The 18,402-nt window shown below is 37.6% G+C and overlaps 1 protein-coding gene across 4 annotated transcripts in view; it reads left to right on the top strand.

Annotated features, from left to right (window-relative positions):
* Positions 1-18,402, top strand: part of hook3 (hook microtubule-tethering protein 3) — a 58,958-nt gene that overhangs the window by 35,432 nt on the left and 5,124 nt on the right. For 3 of the 4 annotated variants that reach the window (XM_020512555.2, XM_020512556.2, XM_020512557.2), the window contains 6 exons: positions 22-56; positions 2,406-2,488; positions 2,800-2,900; positions 6,357-6,461; positions 12,953-13,024; positions 16,972-17,108. In XM_020512555.2, the coding sequence (XP_020368144.2) occupies positions 22-56; positions 2,406-2,488; positions 2,800-2,900; positions 6,357-6,461; positions 12,953-13,024; positions 16,972-17,108 (533 nt within the window). Of the gene's footprint in view, positions 1-21; positions 57-2,405; positions 2,489-2,799; positions 2,901-6,356; positions 6,462-12,952; positions 13,025-16,971; positions 17,116-18,402 lie in introns of all 4 variants that reach the window. The other variant, XM_020512558.2, reaches the window with a different exon arrangement.

Raw genomic sequence — 18,402 nt, 5'->3', positions numbered from 1 at the left:
ATATTTTCATATTTTTTGCAGTCAATTCTTCTGAAAAAGAAACTGGAGGAACATCTGTAAGTACTTTATTTTTTACCAAAAGGTCAAAAATGCCATTTGACTAGATATCATTGGCAAATTGGATATTAGTATCATGGTTTAATTTTCATTGGTAATTTTAAACAATATTTCTTTTCTACTCCTCTTCTTAAATATTCATTATTAGGCTGTGGAAATTTTCTATTGAAAATGTTTTCCGTCATGTAGGAGATGAATGAAACCTTTCATAGGATATTTCTGTAATTTGAAGGTCAAAATCTGGGGCTGTGAATACTGACTCTTAGATGAATTTCCTCCTATATGTGGCAGCTCATCTGGGAAGCTAATAAACCAGCTAGCATCTACTCCATTCCACTCTTGACAGATTGGCAAATGCATGTTTTTTGGTTGATGACGTACCTATAATTCCAACCATTTCATCAGCTGAAGCAATGATTTAAAATAATATGAATTTAAATGCATCACCAATGAAAGTCAAAATGTGCTTGAGGCAAAAGTGAAATCTTGTAGTGTGAAAATTGTAAATTACTGAGATGGTCCATTGTTAATGTTATGAGCAGAGTTTATTACAAACAAGGACTCGGAATGCTGGAGAAATTCAGCAGGTCAGACAGCATCTGTCGAGAGAAAGAGTTAACTTTTCAAATCTGGTATGACTCTTCAGTTCTAAAGACTCAATGTCACTACTGTTCCAGTATTTTCTGTATTGTTTCAGGTTTCTAGCAATTGCAGTAGTTTGCTTTTATTTGAGCAAAGTATATTGCCTAGGGCTTGTAGATCTTATGTCTGTCAGACAAAATAATCAGTACTTTTGTGCAATGGTTCATTGTCTGTAAGGTCGCTCAAAGTTACATGCGGTGTAAGAAAAGCACTTAGTCGTAGTCATAGAGCTGTACAGCATGGAAACAAACCCTTTGGTTCAACTTACCCATGCCAACCAAATATTTTAAATTAATCTTGTCTCATTGTCAGCATTTGGCCCACATCACTCCAAACCCTCCCTATTCATATACCCGTCCACATGCTTTTAAAATGTTGTAATTGTACCAGCCTTCTCCACTTCCTGTGGCAGCTCATCCCACACATGCACCGACTGTGTGAAATACAAATCTTTAGAGACTTTTACATGGAAGGACAAACAAGGTACCTGTTTTTTCCCAACCCACCATCTCCCACTAATCCTTTCTCTCCTATTTACACTGCACTTCACTCTTAGTAATTGATCTGCTATAACTGAAAGTATTTGCAGTTTTTGAGTGGCCTGTATCCTAGGTTGCGCCCAAGTTCCATTCACCTATCGACTCTATGCTCAATGATCTACATCGACTCCCTGTCAAGTGCCGTCTTAATTCTAATATTCTTCTGTCTGTTTTCAAGTCCCTACATGGCCTTACCTTTCATTAGCGCTGTAATCCCCAGCTCCAGAATCCTGTTAAAATGCCTATGCTCATCTAATTCTGACTCACCTGAGCATCCAGAATTCTAGTTGCTTTGCAACTGGAAACTCTGCTTTTGTTTGCATGTGCCTTATGCTCTGGAATTTACCTCCTATTCCCCTTAGCTTCACTACTTTGTTTTCTCTTTGAAAACTTTTCTCAAAATCTACTTCATTGATCAAGTTTTTGATCATCTCACCTGATAGATCCTTATGTGGTTTTTTTTTTTCTTTTCAGTTCTTCTGTTGGGCACCGTGAGATGTTTTATCATGTTAAGGGTGCAGTATAAATACTAGTAGTTTGTTAGGTTAAAAGAAAAAATGTGGAATGAAAATCTTTCTTCCAAAATTGGGTTTCCCTTTTTAAGTAGGCTGTTAACATCTTTACACAGGATAGATTGCCATCTTGCAAATTCTGAGATTAAAACCACTTTATTTTTAATAATCCAGTAAAATCCTAACATCCCAAGATATATCCATACCAATGGATTGTTTCAGAACTATTTTCTCTGTGGAGTGTATTAGCATAACACAGTAGGAGTAAATAGTTCTAGAAGAGAAGACTGGGAACTCTATTTGCTCTGTAGTTCAATGGATTCAACACCTGGCCTTACATCGCATAATTTGGAGTGAGAAAGTGATATTAAATGCATATGTAATGCATTAGATGAGCAGTTGTCCTGCAAAGGTGCTCAAGGTGATTCAGCAGATATACCGAAATGAAAGAGGACACTGAGGGAACAGTTTGTATGGAAGTGTGTTGTACAATCAGCATCTTTAGTTTGTTAACATTCCTTCCACTTATCCAATGTCTGTCGTATATTTGAAAAATCCCTAAAATGGCGTGTTTTCCAATTTTCAAATAAACTTGTAAGATTTGTTAGCACCTCACAATATTCTTAAAATTCTATCATTACGTTACATGTTTCAGGGAGAAGCTTCATGAAGCCCACACTGAGCTTCAGAAGAAACGAGCTTACATTGATGATTTAGAACCAAAATACAATAACAGCTGTAAGTCTTTTTTAACTTTGTAAATAGATCCATACGTTAATAATTTTAATTAATCATTCTTACTTTATCAGAACAGTTTTTAACATTTTATAAATTCCCTGATTCTAGCATTTGTTGTGATACCTATTGATCATTTGGCATAGTAGTAATTTATTTACTAGTCTGAGTTATTTGGGTACTGACTGTACAGCTGTTCAATTTTTAATTTATTATTGCCATGATCAAGCAGCTTTTTAAAAAATTGCTGTAACCCTGTACACACATACCAATTTAATGAAGCAAATCAACTATTCTGCTTCTGCTTAATATAGCTCAAAAAATTGAAGAGCTTCAAGAAGCCTTGAGAAAGAAAGATGAAGATATGAAACAAATGGAGGACCGATACAAGAAGTACTTAGAAAAGGCTAAGAGTGTGAGTATAATTTCCCTGAATTTTCATGAAGGTGTCTATTATAGGGTTACCTGAAATTAGTTAAAATTACAGTTAATTCAGTTGGTGTTGTTGGTTGATACTTTTTTCTTATTGTTTTATTGTAAATTGTGAACTGTGAATCACCATTGAAAAGCTGTGGAGCATAGGGAGTCCTTGTCCATGAATCACAAAAAGCTAGCATCTAAGTTTGGTGGGTAATAGAGAAGGCAGAGGGAATGGAGTATAAAAGTGGAGAAGTCTTGTTAAAACTGTACGTGGAACTAGTCAGACCACAACTGGCATACTTTGAACAGTTGGGCCCCTTGACCAAGGCAAGATATACCAACAAAGGAGGCAGTCCAGCGAAAGTTCATTAGGCTGATCCTGGGTGTGGGAAGGGGGGGAATTTTCTTATGAAAAGCTGTCGGTACTCATTGGGAGTGTTGATGAATGAAAGACCTTATTGAAACATACAAGATTCTTAGAGGACTTCACAGGGTAGATGCAGAGAGGTTGGCTCTCCTTGTGAGAGAATCCAGGTCCAGAGGCCACAATTTCAGAGTAAAAGATTGTTTATTTAATACAGATGAAGAAGAATTTCTTCTGAGGGTAGTGAATTTGTAGAATTCTTTACCACAGAGGGCTGTTGAAGCTGGGTTGTTAAGTATATTCAAGGCTGATAGAGACAGGTTTTTAATCAATGAGGGAATCAAAGGTTACAGGAAAGAGGAAAGTGGAGTGGAGGATTATCAGATTAGCCATGATTTCAATGAATGGCAGAATAGACTCACTTGGCTGAATGGCCTGCTTTTGCATTTTCGTCTTGTGCATCTTCTATATTTAGTCCAACATCTGCTATGGGCTGATAGTTTGTTTTATTTATTAGTCAGTGAACAGTTCCACTCCTTACTTCAGGACAGATGGAAGATAATTGATGAAGCTGTTGAAAATGGTTTAACCAAGGATCCTGTGCTGAGGATCTTGTGCAGCAGTGTCCTGGAGCTGCACCAATTGATGTCTGTTGTCAGTAACCTCGACCACTATAATTTCAGCTAAGATGAGGGTATTTAGCAGGATAATATTTGCATGTGGCTTATCTATTCTTCTATCTAATTCTTGCAGAATAATTATTTCTCAATGTAATTTCCCACATTAGGTCCATATCATTTCAGAGTAAGCCTACCTTTTAACTCTGTCATTTCTAAATACGGAAGCACAAAATATCCAATTCTTCCATTGTACTTTTAACATCCACAAATAGAACCATCCTTCATTCCTGAACAGTTCTTCACGCTCTAACTCTTCTTTTACTTTGCATGGGCTTATATACTCCCATAACCATTTCCTTTAAAGCCCTTATTTATAATGCAGGATTGTATTATTCTTTGATTGCCCCACTCAATGCAACACACAAATGCACTTTTATTAGCATATACTTACTTCATGATCTTATTTTGTATTTGAAGATTTTTTTCTCATTGTTGATCCACTGCCCTGATGCTAACCTTTGATTTTTCACTTGTTACAAAAGAATGCAGTTGATGTTCTTGTTCTGAGTACCACGAAAGTACTATATCATTTAAGAGAAAGCCCAACACTTATTCTTATTCTTATCTTCTCAAGTATGCTTTTCTGATCTTAACTAGCTGTTGCTTCACTCTCCTGACGATATCAAGCAATCATTTTGTGTTACACTGAAAACATCCTGATTGAGGAGCCGGTTTCAGCTATTTTCTGAATGGCATTCCCCGCTCTGACTACATCTTTCTTCCACTTGATTTTGGGGTAATTAGAATCACATTAGAATGCTCTGTTGTTTTTGCAAATTTCTCTTGAGCTGGCCTTAAATCTCCCCCTCTGTCTTATGACCACTTGCAGTACATATCATGAAGGGAGCATTTCTCTTCCTTTTTCTTACCTCTTACTCCATGATTGTTGTCTTAACAACCCTATTCTGTGTCCTTAAATTTTAGCTCTGTAGCAAATTGTTCTGCTGACAGACTACTTCCTTTTTTTTTCTCCTTTTCTATTTCCCAAGAAAGTCAAATAACTAGGAATATAAAATGTCTAGTCATATTTTGACAAATGCCATGGCTCTTAAAACTGCTACCTCTGCATATTTAATGGTTCTGATTCCAATTTTGTTTTAAATGCATTAACTATGCTCAGTGTTACTGTGAGTCAAACCTCACCACTGAAAAAACACATAATTTCAGATAATATATCACTGACTACTGTGAATAGATGCGTCTGTATCTTACTTCATAACGGATGACGAGACAAGATCACTGACAATGAAGTACAGAACATGTTTGCAGAGACATCACTGAAGCTGAGATATAGCAAACACTTTATTAACCAGCACCTATGGGACCAGGTGTGTGCTGGTTGATCAAGAGGTTCCCATATTCAATGAAAAATCACTAAGTAATGCAGGGAGTACACACATCACTCTTTTACTTTATTTGCAGCATAAAAAATAATGCAACTTTGCCATAAATAAACCTTACCAGCAGAGAGTTTTGTCACTTGCAACCTTAATCGACTACTTAGACATCGTGGAGATTGTGACATAATACAGTAAACTTTCAGTATTTGAAATATATAACTTCGCTGGTTTATCAAGAGTGCCAGTTCATAGGGCACCAGTCAAAACAAAGTTTGCTGCAATTAATGATCAGGAATGTTGATTGGTTGTTTTGGAATGATGTATGACTGCCAAAAGCAGATGTTTTTATCAGAAGTAGTAGGAACTGCAGATGCTGGAGAATCTGAGATAACAAGGTGTAGAGCTGAATGAACACAGCAGGCCAAGCAGCATCAGAGAAGCAGGAAGGCTGACGTTTTGGGCCTAGACCCTTCTTCAGAAATCCATTTCTGAAGAAGGGTCTAGGCCCGAAACATCAGCCTTCCTGCTCCTCTGCTGCTTGGTCTGCTGTGTTCATCCAGCTTTACACCTTGTTATCTCTGTTTTTATCAGAACTAGTGGGTGACAAAGAACGCAGGGCAAACAACCATGATGCTGCAAAGACTGACTGAAGATTTGCTTGAAGCAATGTAACATGTGCATTGACCTTTTGGGAAGCCCATATTGATGAAGAAAGGAATGGTATGTATTGTGACAGAAGGAGCAAAGCTTTTGAGCCACAGAATTGTGCCAATGTGGAGGCAACGTTTGAGAGATAAAGGGATTAGTAAAGTCAGTAGAATCCGCAAATGAAACTGGCAGGAACATGGCTGTTGGGCTCTTAGTGAACAGTGTCTAAGACGTTTTGATTTACGTAGCTATCGATGGTTCCAATCTGCCATGAACTTATTTATTATTAGCAGTATCATCTTTGAGTATTCTGCTTTCCATGAACGACTAAAATTTTGTGTATTTTTTTCTTATGACTACACACATTAGTACATTAATAAATAACATATGCATAAATATAAGTGCCCATTTTCTTTTAGGTAATCAGGACCTTGGACCCCAAACAGAACCAAGGAGCAGCCCCAGAAGTTCAATCTTTGAAAAATCAGCTGCAAGAAAAGGAACGAATGTTGCATTCCTTAACGGTATGGCACTTTACATTTGGCACGATTGTCAGTTATCTGAGCAAATTATTCCCAGTTTGTTATGAACACATTATTCTAAGCAGTTTGAATCTATTTTCGGGAAGTAAATTATTGTGAATTTTCACATTTTCAGTTGTTTGCAATGTAACCCATCTGCCAACATTGACTGTTATTACAAAAGCTTACATTTATACAGTGCCCATTATAGAGTAAAATGTCCAATGTGCTTCATTCTTGGAGGTATTTCATTCAGCAAGTGGAGAAGAAACATTTGAGGAAGTGACTAAGTGAGTTAGAAGGGAGAAATCTTTACATTTCTTCGGGGGGGAAAGTGTAGGTAAGCAAACATTCAGAGCTCCAGTTGCAAAATGCAATACAATTCAATACAGCATAGGAACAAGCTCTTTCGTCGACCCAGCCTGCGCTGATTCCTAATCCTTTTTTAGACCTGCTACTTATTGCCCATGCGTGATTTCTATCCCTCTGTTCACCTCCTATTCATGTGTCTATTGAGATACACTTAAACATTGTTAATGTGCCTGCTTCCACCGTCTCCACTGGCAGTGCATTCCAGGCACCCACCACCCTCTGTGAAAGATCTTCGCTGCACTTCTCCCCAAAACTTCCTCCTCTCACCTTGAACCTGTGTACTCTCGTAATTGACCTTTCCACTCTGGGGGGGCGGGGGGGGCGAATGCCTCTGACTATCCACCCTATCTGTGCCTGTCATAACTTTGTAGACCTCTGTCAGGTAGCCCCTCAGCCTCTGTCTTTACAATGAAAACAATCCGAGTTTATCCAACCTTTCCTCATAACTAACACTTTCTAGACCAGGTGACATCCTGGTAAACTTTCTCTGCACCCTCTCTAAATCATCCACATCGTTCAGTTCTGGTCACCACACTAACAGCACTTAGTATTCCAAATGTGGCCTAACTAAAGTTTTATACAGCTGTAACATGTCAACTTTTATATTCGATGCTCCGGCTGATGAAGGCAAGCATGCTGTATGCCTTCTTGACCACCTTTATTCACCTGTGTTCCTGTAAGAGCGTTTTTCCCGACCTGGGACAAAGAGTCAGGCGGCAGGTAGGATTCGGGCAAGTAGAAGATGTTTATTTAAACAGAAACCGTTTTATGCAGGGAGAGGGCCAAAGGATCTTGCCCCGAATCTGGCTTCGGAAGATAGATCAATGACACCCTCTGCTTTTACAAAGAAATGCAGCATTTTTTATACATTTTGTGTTACAGTAATCAAATACAATGTACTTATTGTCCTTCCCCTTAATTCAAACACTCAATCCTGTGGGACACCTAATCAGATTAGGCATTTCCATGGACAGCCCCAGGTTCCCATGATCTTATGGTATTAGCTAGACATTGTAATCTCTAGGCTTTGGGATCTTCCTATGCAACCTATTGATTCGCATTCCAAATGTTTAATGGCTATAACTCCTTCGGGTCTTTCTCAGGCTTCCTTATCTGTAAGGACAGCTCAAATTCTAATACCCATTGTGTTTTGGTGCTGTCTTTTATCATATTCAGTTACTCCTTTTTTTCTCACTGTCCCAATTACATAATGTAAAAATAAAAAGTCAGTTTCTACTAACTGCTACAACGATAACTTCTGTTATAAGGTTAATTATAAGTATAAAGTTATACAACTACTCCTGCCAGCATTTTGTAATTTATGGGTTGTGATCAATCTATCTTGTTCAGGGCAGAAGAGAAGGTGTCTTCTAAGGCTAGTTAGTCTTTACATCTAAGCTTAAGTGTTTTGCTTTGAGGCTTGTATTATATCCTGGTTGTGTATTGAAACCAATTTCAATGATTAGAGCATTTTTAGATAGAAACTATTTAATATTGATGGTAGCTTCAAAGTTATTTAGTACAAAATAACTTTAGTTGTTATCCTTGCAGCTGTTTGAAGACCTAATCTAGCACCCGACATTATTCATTTACTGGATAAACACCTTTTCATTAACAAAGCTGAAATTGATCATTTATCTGTTCTAAGGCATCCTTTTATCAGAACTGTCTCAGATGGGAGCATACAGCGTTCCTTTACTGATCTTCTAGCAGTTCTGTTCAAAGGTACCATTGTATTTCACTGTGTGAGTCGGGTGCTTAGTTTTGCTTAGCTTGTCTGCCATTTTGTAAGCAGGCATGGGCCACTTATTGTGTTCAGGTACAAGCCACCTTACGTAGCCAGGTACAGGTCACCCCTATAGTTCCACCTCCAGGGATGTGTGGACCTGTATGCCCAGATCCCTCTTATAGTCAGTCATAGAGATGTACAGCACGGGCCCATATCCCTCTAAACCCTTCCTATTCATATGCCCATCCAGATGCCTTTTAAATGTAATTGTACCAGCCTCCTCCACTTCCTCTGGTAGCTCATTCCATACGGGCACCACCCTCTGCGTGAACAAGTTTCCCCTTACATCCCTTTTAAACCTTTCCCTGCCCACCTTAAACCTGTACCCTCTAGTTTTAGATTCCACCCCCCCTCCACCGCCCCATGTCAATGCTCCTAAGGGGTCTGCCATTTATTGAATAGTTCGCACCTGAATTTGATATTCTATTATGCATCTCCTTGCGTTTTTCCAGATTAAACTCCATCTGCCATTTCTCTGCCCAAATCTGTAATATATCTCCCGCTGTATCCTTTGATAATCCTCCTCACTCTCTGCAACTCTGCCAATTTTGATGTTATCTGTAAACTTACTAATCAATATGATTACATGATGGAGAAAGAGGAATACACAGAGTCTGAAGTGTAGATGTTGTAGTTAAATGCTGCTTGTGCTGGTCTAGCAACCCAATTAAAATTCTAAGACTATCAATGGTAAATTTCAAAATTGAGCAATAAAATTGATATTTTGTGGTCTAATACCAGATCTAACCATTAAAGATGCTGGATTGTCATAATCAGATTATTTCAATGAAGAAAATAAAAATATTGAACAGTTTCCACATAACCCACTATTGAGTCATTTTGTTTGACTTTAATAGACTTCTGCATCCTGTTTTTGTAAGTCACTTTTAGGTGTTTTGCTCTAATTTGTTGGAAGCCTTTCCAACTATATTGATAAGTTTATCCCTCATCAGTGATCAACATTTCCCTCAACCTGGCTAATAAATGTGTTTCTGAATACCCAACTACCAAATCACTTACTATTCACTCTCTGGGAGAAGAAATTTTTAATTAGCTTATTATATATTTCATCTTGATATATCCTTTGATAAATTTGTTTTAATTGTGACCTTGATCTTTAAAATACAGTACCTTTTTAAAAACAAAAATCAAACTCCCCAACCCTTGCCTGGTAAGATGATCGAAAAAATCGTGGTAGGTGGTGAAGTATTATTACCTGCATGTCCATGCTTGTGCTTGTGGTCGCAGCACTGCAGAACATAAATGAATTGGAGAAAGTTGCATTAGTTTCTTTTGACAAATTGAATCTTCTCCTTTAAAATAAAAGATCTTGTGCAATTTCTGTACTGAATTAGTTTAAAAATAGTTTAGTGAAGTAATTTTTATAGATTTCTTATATCTGAAATTGTATTGAATTTTGCTGCTAGTGTGATGAAGGAATTTTTCAAACAAATCAATTGATATGTCTCAGTTTGTATCAATATGCTGATGGGAGATGAACCTGATCTTGGATGCGTACAAAAAGCCTCCCACTCGTTTTGCTATTTTGGTAGATTTATGATTATTAGCCATGACATCTAGTTGCTGGAGCTAGTATTGCAATATTTCATTGTAGGTTTTTGGCATATCTTTTTAGCACTTATTATGCCCAACTCTCTCGGGTTATCCAAACTGCAGCTTGCTGTATACGATGGGGAATTCTATACTCTGATTGTATGTGAATGACATCAAGGCGAACCAAACTGGATCATTTTAATTGTGGTTTAACTTCTAGTTATACTGCAACAGTTAAGATTTTCTCATTCAGGCAAATGGAGAATATTCCATCATACTCCTGACTTGTATCTTGTAGATGGTGGACAGGCTTTGGGGAGTCAGGAAGTGATTTACTTGCTGCAGTATTCCAAACTTTTGACCAGCTGTTCTAGCCACTGTATTTATATGGTTAATCCAGTTGAGTTTCTGGGCAATGGTAACCACCAGGATTTTGATAGTGGGCGATTCAGTGATGGTAACACTAATGAATGTCAAGGGACGATCTTTAGGTTATCTCTCTTTGGAGCCAGTCATTGCCTGACACTTGTTTTGTGTGAATGTTATTTATCTTTTTTTTGATATTTAAGCTAACTAGCCTTCAGTTACTTTGTTTTGTCTCCGTCCTTGTTTGAATAAGGGTCATACATTGGCAGTTTTCCTGTGGGACTCTTTTAGAATCTAAGAATTCTTGCAACACTGTTACAAGTGCATCCAATATCTCGTAGCTACTTTTTTAAAATTTTAGGATACATCCCATGTCTAGGGAACTTAATGGCTTTTAGTCCCATTAATTTCCTCAGTACCTTTCCTGTAGTGATAATTATTTCCTTTACTCCTTTTGCTTCTTAATTATTTTGTATTTTTAGAATGCTGTTTGCATCTTCTGCCGTGAAGATGAACGCGAAGTATTTGTTCAACTCTTCTCATTTTCTGGTTCCCTGTAATTTCTTTAAGGGGTCATGTCCACTATGCCCCTTCCTTTTTATACATTTAAAGAAGCTATTGCTGTCTGTCTTGATACTACATGCAAGTTTACACTTGAAGATTATTTTGACCCTCTATTACTTTTCGCCGTGTTTTGTTATTTTTAAAAATATTTCCCAATCCTTTTGCTTACCACTAATCTTGAAAACTGTATAACATTTTTCCAATTTTAAGCTATCCTTAACTTTCTTGGTTGACTTATTTCCTTCCTGGGACTCTTATTTCTCATTTCTGTCCTTCCTAAAATATGATCCTATGAATTGTACATTATACATCACTGCAGGTTCTCAGCTTGAAGTTAAGGTTTAGCATGATTTATTTCATCTTGTACTTCAGGCCTTTTTGTTTGGCCAAGGATTTTCTTAAGCTTTACCTAACAACCCCAATTATTTCTGTTACTACATTCAGAAAGAAGGGTCTAGGCCCGAAATGTCAGCTTTCCTGCTTCTCTGATGCTGCTTGGCCTGCTGTGTTCATCCAGCTCTACACCTTGTTATCTCATAATATACTTCTTTGTTTAATCTGGCAGCACATTTCACCAATTTGTACATCTCCTCTTGATGTCTGCTATTATCCTCCCCTTTGTTTAATTGTTCTCTGCAAACTATGAAGTTATACTTTCTATATCAAAGTCCAAGTAATTAATATGTATCAAATTGTTTTATTTGTCAGAAAGAACAGTCGCCCTAATGTAGGCTTCTGTGGGGGTACCTGTCTTTCTTTCAGTCTGGTGAACAACCATGCTCTCAGTTTTCCATCTCCTGTCCACACAGTCTCTTCCAATTTTATTAATGTCCATTGTAAAGGATATTATCAAATATCACTCAAAGGTTACTGTGCACATCAACTGTACTGCCTTGATGGCTTTGTTGTTTCAGACATAATATTCTTGAATCCTTTAGAAGTTGGCCAACTTACCAACATACCTTCTGGCTTAATTCTAGTTTAATAAATTCATGGTTTCTAATCTAATTTTTAGCTTTCCTTAAAAACTGGCATTAAATATCCAGTTCAAAAGTTCAAAACTTCTACAACTTTGTGTGAATTCTGTGGGGTTTTTCCATAGTCACAGCTTATGCGTGCATGTTTTTACTTTTTATTTATTAAGCTTTGTCAATTTAGATATTTGTTTATTTCCTTTCGGAATGAGACTTTGGATAATGTTTTGTAGAGGTTACTAAATTGTGCGGTGCAGTGTATATACTTGTTGGATGAGACCAAGCAGGGAAAGGTTTGAGCTTCAGAGTCCTTGTGACCCTCAATTTTTTCATCTGTATTAATACAATTAGAAGGTTGCAGTAATTTCATAGAATTTCGTAGAATGGAGTGCTGCAATTTCTGAGATACCATCATTTAGATAATGGGTTCACAGCAATGGTTTACACTTTCATGTTTAAGATCTTATGTTACTATTCAAAGTAATATTTTCTCAATATTCTTTTGGTTGCCAATTTCAATAAAATTTAGCTACATTTTAATTTCCTTGCTCTTTCTGCTATCTTTACTATCTGGAAAATGACATCTGTATTTGCCTATCATTGCAGTATAAATAGTTGAAATAGAACTGTGTTCTTTTCCTCTGTTCAACAAGTTTTGTAATCCGTTGAATAAAATAAAAATGTATTACCTACCAGTGATTGGAATATTTGCTACAGTCTAGCAAGTTAGGTGCAGGATATTCCGCTGCAGACAAATGATTTATCTTTATATAATAAAATTTTTTTAGCATTGAAAGGTTATCAAAGACCATTTAGAAACAGACAAAAAGTGGTACTTCTGGACTAAATGTATATATTTTTTTTTAAACATCTAGAAAGAATATGAGAAGACAAAGATTCAGAGAGATCATGAAGAGAAGCTGATTGTTAGTGCATGGTATAACATGGTAAGAGGTCAAACAATAAAATATTGATGGTAAACAGCTAAGCAATAATTTAACAAAGAATAGGAATGTGCAAACTTGGAATAAGCTGCAACTTGTGTGGATGGTTCTGAAAATCATCTAAATTGCACACAATTTCAAATGTGATACTTGTATATTCTGCCTTAAATTTTATAATTGGATTACTGGATAGCTCATTGCATGTTTTCAAAATACCTAATTGTTCATCATCTAAGCATGAACATGCAATTCTATAGTTTGAAGTAATGTCAAGCCTGTTTTCAGAATTCTATTTTAGCTATTCCCTTAATAGTCTTGAAAATGTCTCATGGTTCAGTTCTTCAGAGTAATAAGTAATCTCCGGGCCATTCATAATCTTTGGAGGCTTAGATGTGTTAAGATAAGCCTCAGTTAAATGATATTTTCCATTTTGTCTCCAGTGCACAGTAGAATTTAATGTTTTTTTAAACTTGTCTGTTTCATTAATTTAGGGGATGTTTGTTTGTTGGCTGGACCAGCAGTATTGTCATTCTCTAGTCACTCTTCAGAAAGTGTTGATGAGCTACCTCTTTGGATTTCAGCAGTTCAATGTATAGATTAACCCACAGTACCAGTGGGGAGGGAGTCCCAGGATATTGACCCAGCAACAGTGAAGGAATGGTGATGTATTGCCAAGTCAGGATGATGTGTGGCTTCAAGGGGAACTTGAAGGTGACAGTGTTTGCATGTCTGTGTTACCTTACTCTTCTATGTGGTAATGGTCATGGGTTAGGAAGATGCTGACTAAGGAAGCCTTGGTGAAATTCTGCAGTGCATCTTATAGATGATACATATGTTGCTGCTGCGTGTCAGTGCTGGCAGGAGTGAATGATTGAAGATGAGTTGCTAATCAAACGGCTTCTTTGCGCTGGATGGTGTCACTCTTCTTGAGTTCAATATTCCATTCCTGATTTGCCTTGTAAAAGGTGTGCAGGCTTTGGAGAGTCAATAGGTGAGTTATTCACTCCAGGATTTCTAGACCGTAACGTATTGTTGCAGCGCAGTATTTATACTGGTTAATGGTAAATCCCAAGATGTTGATAGTGGGGGATTCAGCAATCATAGTGCCATTGAATATCAGAGGAGAATCTTAGATTTTATTCTGGAGATGGTCATTGCCTGGCATTAACATTACTTGCCACTTGTTAGCCAAACCCTTGATACCATCCAGGTCTTGCTGCGTTTAGACATGCACTATTTCAGTGTCCGAGTCATGACAGATACTGAACAGCTCCACTTCCAACCTTAAGATGGAGAGAAGGTTATTGATGAAATATCTGAAGTTGGTTGGGCCTAGGATGCTACCTTGAGGAACTTCTGGAGTTACATCCAGGAGCTGAGATGACTGACCTCCAACAACCACACTGTCTACCCTTTTTTGCTAGGTATGACTCCAACCAACCAGTGGAGAGTTTTCTCCAGATTCTAATTGATTCTAATTTTGGTAGGGCTCATTGACACCACACTCGATCAAATGGAGCTTTGATGTCAAAGTCAGTCACTCTCATCTCACTGTGGGGCTTAGCTCTTCTGATCATGTTTAAATCAAAACTAATGAGATCAGGGTCTGAATGGCCAAGGTGGTACTCAAACTGAGCATCTGTGAACAGGTTACTGCTAAGCAAGTGCTGTTTGACACAAAGATAGGAAAGATAGCTGGGACAAGCACACAAGGTGGTTAAAAAAATTAACATTTTGAGTGAGTGGGCAAAGATCTGGTGAATGGAGTATAATGTGGGAAAATATGAAGTTATCCACTTTGGCAGGAAGTGGTGCAAAGTAATATATTGTCTAAATGGTGATAGACTGCAGATCTCTGAGACAGAGATCTGGGTGTTCTCGTGCATGTATCGTAAAAGGTTAGAATGTAGGGACAACCATCACGTAGGAAAGCTAGTATCATGTCATGAGGGAAATTGAATACAACAGTAGGGAGCTTATGTTTCAGTTATACAGGGTACTGGTAAGACGATGTTTAGAAAACTGTTCAGTGGATTGATCACCCTATTTCTGAAAGGATGCAAATGTATTGGAGTCTGTTCAGAGAAGTTTTACCAGACTAACACCTGGAATGCGCAGCATGTCTGTGCAGCAGTGTTGAACAGGCTAGGCTTGTACCTACTGAACTTTAGAAGGTTAAGAAGTGACGTGATTGAAACATCTAAAATCCTGAGGGGTCTTCACAGGGTTGACGTGGGGAGGATGTTTGTATTGTGGGAAAATCTAGAACTAGAGGTCACTGTTTAAAAAGTAGAGAATTGGTGAAATTTTGAGTTTTTGCTTCGACCACCTTTTCAAGAAGAGGGTTTGAGTCTTTGAATATTTTTAAGTCAGAGGTACGTAATTCTTATTAAGCAAGCGGTTGAATGGTTAATGGGGTAGGCATAAATGTGGATTTGAGTTTGTAATCGGATCAGCAATAGTCTTACTGAATGGCAGAGCAGGCTGAAAGGGCTGAATGGCCTAGACCTGCTCCTGATTTGTATTATTGTGTGTAAATGTAGAATCTTTCCATGTTAAGTCCTCTAGTCTTGAACTGTAACGTGAACTCGCTGTGTTTCTCTTCTCATCTTAATGAATTATATATTGTCTTTTGAGATTATCCTATGAGTGATTTAGGCATATTGAACAGCTAATTGGACCAACCATATAAATTCTGTGGCTACAAGAGCAGATCAGAAGCCAACATAGTAGATCACCTCCTTAGTCCTTGAAGACTGTCCGCCATTTATAATTCACAGGTCAAGAGTATTAACAAATACGCTTCATACCTCCAGGAACAAATTACTGCAGATGCTGGAGTCTGTACTGAAAACAACAAAAGGAACTGGAAATCATAGCAGGTCAGGCAACATCCACGGAGAGAGAGCAAGTTAATGTTTCGGTTCTAGAGCTCTAATGAAGAGTCTTTTATACTCAACGTTAGATTGCTCTGTCTCCAAGGATGCTATGCTTCACATCTGGGCGAGTGCAGTTCTATTGTGCAAGGAGTTTGACACCATTCGAGACAAAGCAGCATGCTTGATTGGCAGCCCATCTACCATCTCAAATATTCATTTCCTCCCACTGATACACTCTGGCAGTAGCAGGTACCATATACAAAATGTACTGTCACAAGTTAACAAAGCTGCTTCAGCACATTCTAAACCTGCGACCCCAACAACTTACAAAGACAAATGCAACATATGTTTGGGAAGATCATCAGCAACAAGGTTCCCTCTGAGTTACATACTATCCTGACTTGGAACTGTGTTGTTTCCTTCACCATCACTGGGTCAAAACTGTGGCTTTTCTTTTCAGACAGACCGTAGGTGTACCTATTACCACACAGGTGTAACAATTGAAGATGGTAGACAGTTAGGAATGGCCAATAAATACTGGCCTTGCCAATGATAATTGCAGCCCAAGAATGAATAAGTAAGGTCCACCACCTGGCAGGAGGAAGGTTGAATACAACCAAACTGGCCTCTGGATGTTAGCAGCCCGAACACCACAAACCTCCTTGCCTCCTAGGAAATCCAGAGGGTTAACTGAAAATGTCTGTACCTGTTTCTCTGATCGAGCTGCAAGACCTACTCAAATACTCTGCTCTGAGGAAAGCTCCACTCCCTTTATCCATGAAAGTGAATTGGGCAGGAGGCTGGACATGCCTGACTTGAATGACCAGACCCTGGCTTTACGCTGTCTTCAAGGGAAAAAAATCTCAAATCCACAAATAGCATTAAAGGAGTGGAGGTTGCTTTTCAAATCTTCTTTTTCCTCACCTTTTGTAACCAGAACAGAGGTTTTTTTTGTGAAGGCAAAGAGCAAGGTGATCAGTTTTGTTTTTAACCTGCTGTGCCATCAGATTTTCAAATGTGCCCATTATTCTCGTAAATACCTTCATTTGATTATTGTGTTTCGTTTAATAGGGAATGGCTCTTCATAAGAAAGCAGCAGAAGAAAGACTTGCCAGCACTGGTTCAGGACAGTCCTTCCTAGCTAGACAGAGACAGGCAACAAGTACACGGCGACCTTATCCTGGGCACGTTCAACCAGCAACAGCAAGGTAGAAGGTAGAGCCAATGGCTGTAACATCAATCATGCAGTATATGAGTTAATGACTATCTTCAGTCACTTGGCAACTTTGTTCTGTTCATTGTTAATTTTTTTTAAAAACTTTACGTTAATGTTTCAATTGAATGTATTGTTTACTAGCCTACATATAACATTTAAGCCACAAGTGTAATATAAAATTAATAGTGGAATAAATTTTTGTTCCACATTCCCTTACTGGCATAATTTATTCAGCACTGGTGATTGGGAATGCTTTCTTGCTCAGCTTTCAATTTCCACAACAGTATGGTTTAATCCTGTTTTTAAAATTGAAATTATTTCACCCTTTTGTTCATTTGTGCTTTCTTTGTAAAATGTGACCTATTCCTTAATGTAGAAGATCAATAAAAATGACTAGATCGAAAGTACCTGGTCAGTGATATAATTGCACATGGCCGATATCTGATTTGAGGTTGGCTGGTAAAAAGGCCTTTTCTCTATATTGTGTGTATCCTTGTCAGGTTTATTTTATAGGAAGAATATAAGCAGAAATAAATCCATTGGGACAATTTTATCAATGACTGTAATAAATAACTTAAGCTCACGTTCAGGCAACAAGGTAGTGTGCACTCCTTTTCAAATTTGGCTCCCATGTATTCCTTTTCTGAAATGGAAAATGTAGTTAGATGTAGCTCAATTTGTGACATTGGTTGACAGCTCAAAATATCTATATTTAATAAATTGATACTGACTGCCTGTAAGAATGATTTTCCATTCAAGCCCATGTTTCCATTTAATGCTGAATAATTGTAAAGTATATATTTTGTCCCAATTAGTATTTGATGTTGATACTGCATTGCTTATCATTAGAAGCAAAATGCCCTGTTTTGCAGTCCTGCCATCTTTTACAGTAACATTAAAGATTTAAAGTAATAGCTAAAGCATGCTTTTACATCTAATAGTGCTGTAGTTAAAGTGCAAATGATCCCAAGTAATTTGTTTCCTAGTAAATTATGATCCAATTACAATGCTTTTATAGACCTTCAATTTTTTTCCACACCTTTGAGTCACAGTGCAAAGTAACTGCATGATAAGTGAGTTATGTATTATATTTCTAATTGCGAACTTCATCTAATAATTTTACAATATGCTAACCAAAAGTCAAGATAGATATTGAGAATAGCATTACAGAACCCTTTGTGTTCATATAGTTAAAGATTAGTTGGTCCATCAAGCCTGTTATATTCAGCAACTCTGTACACTTGAGAATTAGAAAATCACAGTCAACATGTGACCAAATTTTCATT

This window comes from Rhincodon typus, chromosome 1 (assembly GCF_021869965.1).
Source record: "Rhincodon typus isolate 14 chromosome 1, sRhiTyp1.1, whole genome shotgun sequence".
In the NCBI taxonomy this organism is placed as follows: domain Eukaryota; kingdom Metazoa; phylum Chordata; class Chondrichthyes; order Orectolobiformes; family Rhincodontidae; genus Rhincodon; species Rhincodon typus.
Note: the sequence above shows the minus strand (reverse complement) of the source record. Positions and strands in the feature narration are given on the sequence as shown.